The sequence below is a fragment of the Aquila chrysaetos genome, chromosome 12 (assembly GCF_900496995.4).
Source record: "Aquila chrysaetos chrysaetos chromosome 12, bAquChr1.4, whole genome shotgun sequence".
NCBI lineage: Eukaryota > Metazoa > Chordata > Aves > Accipitriformes > Accipitridae > Aquila > Aquila chrysaetos.
The window spans coordinates 7,161,567-7,169,832 of record NC_044015.1 but is presented as its reverse complement, the minus strand read 5'-3'; the positions used below and the strand labels follow the sequence as shown (position 1 = coordinate 7,169,832).

Below are 8,266 nucleotides of genomic sequence, written 5' to 3'. Positions count from 1 at the left end.
CCTGCCCCTGATGGCTTCTCTCCCAGAGGGACCCGCTTGCCTCCTGCAGCTCTCCTGGATCTGACAGCCCCCTCTCTAGCACACGGTCCTCATCCCCTCGCAGCAAGAAGGGACTAGGCTGGTACCCGTTTCTGGTCTGGGGGCTGTGCTGGATGGACACAGTGATGTTAGGGTACCAAGGGGGGGGGTGTCTCGGTAGGGGAAGACTGAGGCTGTGGTAGCCTGAAGCTGTGTGTGCTCCTAGGAGAGCGGTGGGAGAGCGGCCGGGATGTGTGGGGTGGCAAGCACGTGGGCTTGGTGCTGGGGAGTGGGAAGGTGGAGAGAAGGAAAGAGAAGAGCTAAGCAGCTGTTTTGAGGCAGAAAGGTGAAGAAGTTTTGGGAAATGGGCCCATGGCCCTGGTCCCCAGGATACAGGACGTTGGAGGCAGCAGTGGGAATGCTGAGCCAGAGCAGCCTGCATCCCTGTGCTCCCCCTGGCCGAGGGTGGGGGCTGGAGGGGTGGCTGCTGATGGAGCAAGGAGTTGGGGTGAAGGGAGCTCCCTGCAGCAGGCCAGGCTGCTCTCAAAGCACGCAGGTCTCGATGGATGTCCCAGCTCTTCTGCATGGCCTGGCCAGGCTTGCAGGTGCATTTATGGCCTCAGCTGTTTGCTGGAGGAGAGAATGCAAGTCCCACCCAGGTAGCACTGAGTGGGCCTTGGATACCTCCGGGCAGGTGGAAAGTATGTAGATCAGGAGGGGGCAAATTTGGGACTCCTGAGTGCAGAGACAGCACCAAAAGCCATGGAGAGGTCCTGGCTGCTGACGAGATGGGGAAGAGCACCGTGGGGCTGCTGGGGGAGACAACTGGGTGAAGGCTGTGTTTTGGCTATGTATTTTTTGCACAGGTTCAGCTGTAAACCTGCCCAGATGGCCCAGCTGCGTGGAAAAGGCTCAGCCTGAGCTTTGCCTTCTAGAGCCCACGGAGGAGCTCGTCTCAGCATGGGAAGGAGGGTGCAAGCAGAGGGAACCAGGGTGGTGGGAAGGCTCAGGTACTGGCAGGGGGAGCAGAGGACCAGCCCCACATCAACTGGGGAGCATGTGTGAGCTCTCCATGCCTAGCCAAAAGCCCTGGTGGGGCCATGGGCACGCTTCCCTGTCTTTTGGAAGGGAGGAGAAGAAATTAGAGCTGGGTGGAGCAAGGATGGTTCAGGGCCGGGGTGTGCCAGGTCACATGCAATGGGCCTAGAGAGCCTCCCTCACCCATGCGTACTGGGACAAACCGATTTCTGCCAGGCAACCTCAGACTGGGCTCTCAAAGCGTTGGCGTCTTCCTTTTGCAGGTCTTGGCCTTTCTCAGCAGAGGTGCACCCTCGCTGCTGTGTGAGAGGTGTGAAATGCAAGCGATGCCCTGTGAGGATGCACCAGAAGCTTTCTGGAAGGACTGGGTTTGCCACGGTGGGAGTCAGTGGCATCCGTGGGTGAGGTTTGGTGGTGGGAGATGGGGCGCTGCAAGAGCCTGCTCCTTCCCAGGCTGTGGCTGCTGGCGCCAGCTCCCCTCCCTCCCATTGCACAACACCCCAGTGGTGACCACAGCTATTGCTTAACCTGGAAAAGGAACAGCAGGGAAGTTCCGACATGTTTTTGTTGCTTTCATTTAAAACACAATTTAGCATCTGGAAAGAGCAGTCAATGCCACGTGACCGTCTGCTGCTTCATGTGCAACTACCGAGTGCCCCATGATGTGATTTGTAAATATTTATTCTGGATAATTTTTCTGTGTCCTACTGAATCATTTTCCGCTCTGCCGATCGGTTGCAGGAGCAGCCTGGGGAGAGCCAGCCCTCGTGTCCTGCAGTGTCCCCGATGGCTGTGCCGGCACGTGCTCCCCCGGCCAGCTCGGAAAGGAGGAAATACCACAGTGGTGCTCCCTGGCGCACTGAACATTTTTGGCTGACTGATTTTTACCCCCAGAAGTGCCTTCCTCGCTCAGCTGTGCTCCTTGCACACATTGGAAACATGAAAGCGGAGCCCTGTGCCCTACTGGGATCGGAGGACTGTCAGAGATTTGGGTTTTTGTTTTTTTCTTCTGACATGCAAAGTGAATTTTAACAAAAGCCCTGTTCTTTTTCAAATAGATGCATTTTGGCAGATGTCAAAGTTTTGGGCGGTCTCGTGTAGCTGTTTCAGGTCTTTATGAGAATCAGGGTTGAGAGCACAGGCAGTGGCTGTGCCCAGCCCTGGTTAAAGGGGTTTTGCGCTGTTAACCCCTTGCTCCAGCAAAGAGTTTTATGACAGATATATTTTGGCCGTCATGACCTGTCTGAATGTGAGGAGGAGCCCTGGGCTGACACCTGGCTCAGGCTACACCGCGTGATTCTCCAGCTCTGTGCTGGAGCCGAGGAGTGAGCGTAGTCGTCCTGCTGTGCTGAAGGGGCCAGCAGTGCCCTGGGTCCCCCTGTGCTGACCCTCGGAGATGTAGGTCTTTGTTGGTGGTTCACCATCCGGCCTTGGCCACACGCATGGAGAAGTCCTCGGGGGGATGGCCTGTCACCCGATCTGCTCTACTTGGTCAGCCCTTGCTGGGGGACCTGCTGTGAAAGTGTTATGTACCAAAGAATGATGGTTTCTTGGGGTGGTTTTTTGGCGTCAGCCTGCCAGTTCCTGTAGGAGAGGAAATGGCAGTGGCGATGTGCAAGTTTTGCAGCACAATCTGGAGCCGGCAACTGTTCAACAACCGCATAACCACTGCAGGGCTGCTCAGGAGATGCCTGGAGAGGAGCTGCGCGTGGGTGAAGAAGGGATGTACCTGCTCGGTGCAGCCCCTGGTATGCTCGGGACCGGTGACACCCCCAGGTCAGCTGGCAAGGGAAAACTAAAGCTGTCATCTACGTTTCATCTCTCAGGCTGCCACCTGAGGACGGGGGGGAAAGCCCCAGCGCGGCAGCGGGTGACACAAGCGCGGAGGGGACAGGCCAGGCGGCCTCTCGCCGCCACGGGGATCCGAGGGAGACTGTGTACGAGGGGTGGGAGGGTGTGAGCAGGGGGTGCGCGTAGGGCACGGGACTCCCGTGTGCGTGTGTAGGGCTGGAGCGGTGTACGCGGGGAGCAGGCAGCATACAGATGTAGGTACAGGCGCGAGGGGGTGTCTCGCGTGGCGTGAGCTGGCTGCGGGTGTGTGCGAGGAGGGCTGTGTCCGTGCAGCGGCCTGTTGTTCCTGCCCAGGGTGGGGACGGCCCGTGGCAGTTGGGTGTGTGTGAGGAAGACTGGGTGTGCGAGGGCGGGAGGGCTGTCCCCAAGTACAGGCGGTGTCCGTGTGTGGACACAGGTGTTGCGCGCATGAGAAGGGCTGTGAGAACGGGGAGATGCGCGTGAGGAGGGCTGCGTGTGAGCACAGGGGTGTGCGTGGAGCGCTGCGAGTACACCCAGGGCGCGTATGTGCGAGGAAGGCTGCGAGTACAGGCAGATGTGCGTGAGTACAGGCGGAGCGTGTGTGTAGGGCTGTGCGTACAGGTGGGGTGCTACGAGGAAGGCTGCGTGCGAGCGCAGGCAGATGTACGTGTGAGGAGAGCTGTGCGTACAGGCAGATGCGCCTGAGCGCAGGTGGTGTTTGAGCGTGTGTGTGCGCGTCGGGCTGTACATGAGGCCAGGCCGTGCGTGTGTGTGTGTGTGTGTGAGGAGGGCTGAGCCTGCGTGGCGACGGGCGAGCTGTGCGAGGAAGGCTGTGTGAGGACAGGCGGGGCGGTGTGTGCGCGCGTGTGTCTGTCTGTGCCTCCGTGTGTGAGAGGAGAGGCGCTGCCCGCCGGCAGGCCCGCTCCCCTCCCTCCCCTCCCCTCCTGCCGGGCGCAGGCCGCGGAGCGCCGCCCTCACACGCTGCGGGCTGGGCGGCGGGGCCGGCTCCTTCCCCCTCCCTCCCGCCGCCGCCGGGCCCCTCTCCGCCCGGGCCCGCCGCCCCCGGCCCGCCGCCGCCCCGCCCTCCGCCTGCCTTTCTCCCTCCCTCCCTGTCGGCCGGGCGGCAGCCGGCGCGGCCCCTTTAATTCCCCCGCTCCCCTCCCCCGCCCGGCCGCTCCAGCCTCCATTTTCCAGCGGATCCGGCACCTGGAGGCGGCGGCGGGAGCGGCCCGCGCCCCGCACCCGGCCCCGTCCCGGGCATGGCCGCCAACATGTACCGGGTCGGAGGTAAGCGCCCCCGGGGGCCCCGGCCCCGCCGCGGCCCGGCCCGGCCCCGCCGCGCCTCCCTCCCCTCGCTCCCTCCCGCGTGCGAGCGGCGCCTCGGGGGCCCGGCGGGCCGCGGCGGCGGGGCAGGCCCGGGGCGGGCGGCGGCCCGCGGGGGGGCGGGGCCGGCGGGGCGGGGGGCCGGGGCGGGGGGGGGCAGCCCGGGAAGGGAGGCTGGCGGGGCCGGGGGGGCTGGGCGGCGGGTGAGGCGTGTGGGGCGGGAGCGGGGCAGGGGGCCGGTGAGCCGGGGGGGGTGAGGGGAGGCCTGGCGTGGGGTTAAACGGGGTGAAGGGCTGCCGCGGGGGAGCCCTTATGCGGGCTGCAGGGCGAGGAGCGGGGCGAGACGGGGGTAGTCTGCTTGGGGTTACCTGAGCCGGGGATGTGGGGCGGAGGTGGGGGGCAAGGGGCGGAGAACAGCCTTAAGGGGCCGTGTGGGGCTCGAGGGTGCAGGGAGATGGGGCTGGGGGTGCTCGGGGGGGGGCTTGGGCAGAGGGGAGCAGGGGGCAGGGGCAGGGTGAGGTGGGTTAGCGGGGCTGGGGCAACGCCAGGAAGGCGATAACGGAGAGGCCGTGGGGACGAAGCAGCGCCGGGACGGGCCCCGGGATGGGGCCTGGGGTGGAGTGGCTGCTTAGGTGGGGGTCATGCGAGGTTGTAGGGGTGGGGACCGAGAAGGAGTCGCTGAGATAAGGAGCACAAAGATGGGCAGAGACTGCTGGTGGAGCGGGGGACTGGCGCGAGGCACGTCCTGCAGATCTTGGCCTCCCCTTCCACTCTTGCTGTTTCCTTGTATGCTTTGCCATTAGTCTTCTATTCAGGGTTGCGCTCCTGTCTGATTGTCCTTTGTTTTGACTTGCATGAAGAGAAAGGAGAGGCAACAGGGTTTGGGACTGCGTTTTATGGAATATAAACTGAGGGTGGTCTGGCATGAATTTGTGCTCGGCCATTTTCCTTCATAAAAGCTGTTCTGTGGAGCTTTCTTCTCCCCAGGACTATAGGATGTGTGGGAAGATGTTTTTAGGGGGTTCCCTCCTTTTCAAAATGCCCCTTTTCTTGCAGAGTTCTGTAAAACCGGAGTAAAGTAAACAAGGGAAAAAATATAGCAAAGGTGGCCAAGCCATCCTGTCTGGCTGCTCTCCATCAACAACTACTTTCTGTTCTTTCCGCTTTTCTGGCCTACCCTTACTTTGTGCGCTGAAAAATGTCACTTCTTTTGTCACGTTTGTACTTTTTTAAAATTCTGGTTGCACTTGGTTTCATAGAGGGATAAGGTGTGCCTCTTGGCTGCCCCAGCTTTGTTTCTTGTGTTGCTATGAGCTGATGGTGTGCGTGTAGCGTTATGTTGGCTTGGAGATGTTGAGAGTAGAAAGATGAAGGGCAAGATGAGTTGTGGAAATTTACAGCTCGGTTCCTGGTGTGTCTTGTAAAGGGAATCGTTTCCTGGAAATTATTGTTTGGCATTTAATGTCACAGGCACCAGTCTTGTGTGGAACGTCGTCTCTAGTGTTTTGTATGGCAAAATCTGTACTGTGTACCCTGTGGGTGGTGGGAAGGGACCTCTGGAGATCTCTAGGCTGACTTCCTGCTAGAAGCTGTCCTGTTAGAGCAGGGTGCTCTGGGCTGTGTCCAGCCCGGTTCTGAGTATCTCTGAGGATGGCTATGCCACCCTTACTTTGGGCCTTGTCCAGTGTTTGACCATACTCATGACAAGTATTTGTTTCTGTGTGCCTGGTTGGATTTTCTCATGTTCCAGCTGGTGTCCCTTGTCCCTCATCCTATCCCTGTGCATCTCTGAGAAGAGCGTGGCCCCGTCTGCTCTACACCTCCTACTCAGTACTTGTAGGCAGCAGTAAGGTTTCCCCTGCGCCTTCTCCTTCCCCGGCTGACCTAACTCCTTTCTCTCTGCCTTTCTTTGTACGTCCCGTGCTCCAGCACTGACGGCTTCGGTGGCCTCTGGTGGACTCCTTCCTGTATGTCACCACCCTTGTGCTGGGGAGCCTAAATTGGACTCAGCTCTCCAAATGGTCTTATGAATGCAGGATCCATCCCCTCACCCTGCTGGCTGCACTCCTAATAACATGGCAATGATGGCCACCCTTGCTGCAAGGGTATGCTGCTTGCTCCTGGGCAATTTGTTATTTTACCAGGTGCCTTCCTACAGAGGTGCTTTGCCGACAGCCTGTATTACTGCAGGGAGTTATCCCACCCCAGATGGGGGGCTTTGCTCTAGCTGTAGTTGAACTTCCAGAGGTTTTTGTCAACCCATTTTCCAGCTTGTTGAAGTCTCTCTGAAGAGCAGGCCTGCCTTCCAGCATGTGGTATGCTTTTCCCAAGTCCCCAAACTTTTAGAGAGTGTACACTAGTCCCTGTCCAGGTCATTAAAAGACTTAGAAGTAGGGCTGGCCCCAGTGTTGATCCTCAAGGGATGCCATTAGTAGCCGGCAGCCAGGTGAAGGTTGTAACTGCTGGTCGCAATCCTTTGAGCCTGGCGTGCCAGATGGTTTTCCTCCCACTTTCACTGTCCAGATATCCAGACCACATCTCAGCACTTTGGTTTGAAGGATGCCGTGGGGGACTTAGCATGGCCTTTGACACAAAGTCAAGGTGTCCAACACCCTCTGCTCTCCCCTCAGCCACAGAGCCAGTCTTTTCGTCCAGAAGGGGAGTCAGGTTAGTCAGGCATGATTTTCCTTTGGTATATCCATTTTGGCTGGTCTCTGTCACCTTCTTGTCCTTCCTGTACTTGGAAACAGTGTCCAGCATTTGCTCCTTAACCTTTCTGGGCAGAGGGCAAGGCAGCTGGCTGATAGCCAGGGTTACAGTGCTCCATTATTGTACATATGGATGAGGTCTTGATTTGACATATTACCAAGATCAACATATGGATGGATGCAGCTGTTTCTGTATGAGCGCTCTGTTCAGCCTGAGCCGGAGGAGTTTGTGTTATTGAATTGTTTCTGACCTCTGGTGCTGGTATCTCCCACTAATGGTTTTGTGCACTGAAGTTGTGTGTGAACTCCAGGGCAGGATTAAATCCTGAATGGGATTTGTGCATAGTCATTTCATACACTTCCCACTAGAAGACAAACATTCAGCAGATAATCTGTTATTATTCTTGTGGCTACCAAAATGTGTCATATGAACTCCAGATATAACAGCTGCCAAAAGCAGCTTGCTCGCTATAGATCAATAATGCTCGTAGAAGCATACGTTGACTCAGAAAGGATGGTCGTCGCGTTTGGCGTAATCATGAAACACTGTGAATTTTTGTTTTCAGAAACCAGTAAGTGGATTGCACTTCTCTGATAAAGACTGATTTTAAATGCATAGTTGAGAGCTGTTCCAGAGGACATGAGGTGTCTTGCTCTCTTCTAATGTTGATGTGCAGTAGTTCCTGGAGAGGGAAGCTGAGGAGCCTGCACTATGGCGGCCGAAGGTGGCATGCAAGTCATCTTCTCAGTGTTTTGTAACAGAGTGAGCATGCTGGGGGGGTTAGGAGCTGCCACTTGAATGGTTGTAAGACACTGTGGGTAAGTTGACTGGTGGCTTTGAGTTGTTTAGAGAAAGTAACTGTTTCTCTTGGTTCCTGCCAAGTTTCTACTGGTACATTTCTGATGGGGATGGGGTTGGTTTCCAATACAAATGAGACTCCCATAAGCTAGCACAGTTCACGGGGAACATGAAACTTTTTAAAAGTGTAGGGAAGATGCCAGGGTATCAAATCCAAAATGAAATATGGGATCTTACTTATTGTCCAGAAGGAAATCCTGGAATCGCCTGTCTCCAGTGTAGCAGAAGTGAAGATTTTCTTAACAGCTGCCGTACAGCCATGAAATAAATGGCAGCGTGATGAGAGTGGGCTGTTTTTGCTTGGAAGGAGTCATGGTGGGCTGGCCTGCCGATTCATGGAGCGGACTGGCAGTCTGCACGATCACAGACCGTATGGGAATGTTGGATAAACACCAGATCTGAGAAGCTTGGGATCTCTGAGCTGGAATTTGGGGCCTCTGATGAAAAAATGCATGTGGGAGAGAGATGTTCATTGTTCTAGCTAGTGCCAGGCTCCGCTTTCAGGAGA

General features: G+C 57.3%; 1 protein-coding gene across 3 annotated transcripts in view; it reads left to right on the top strand.

Moving 5' to 3' along the window:
- The first annotated feature begins 2,713 nt into the window (after window positions 1-2,713).
- The window catches only part of MTA1 (metastasis associated 1), an 88,044-nt gene continuing 82,491 nt past the window's right edge, over window positions 2,714-8,266 (top strand). Inside the window, exon 1 of one of the 3 annotated variants that reach the window (XM_041127684.1) lies at window positions 2,714-2,832. Coding sequence is in view for 2 of the 3 variants with exons in the window: in XM_041127676.1 (XP_040983610.1) it covers window positions 4,833-4,929 (97 nt within the window). In the remaining variant the exon portion in view is untranslated. Of the gene's footprint in view, window positions 2,833-3,951; window positions 4,156-4,743; window positions 4,930-8,266 lie in introns of those variants that run through there. The other 2 variants (XM_030032632.2, XM_041127676.1) reach the window with 2 other exon arrangements.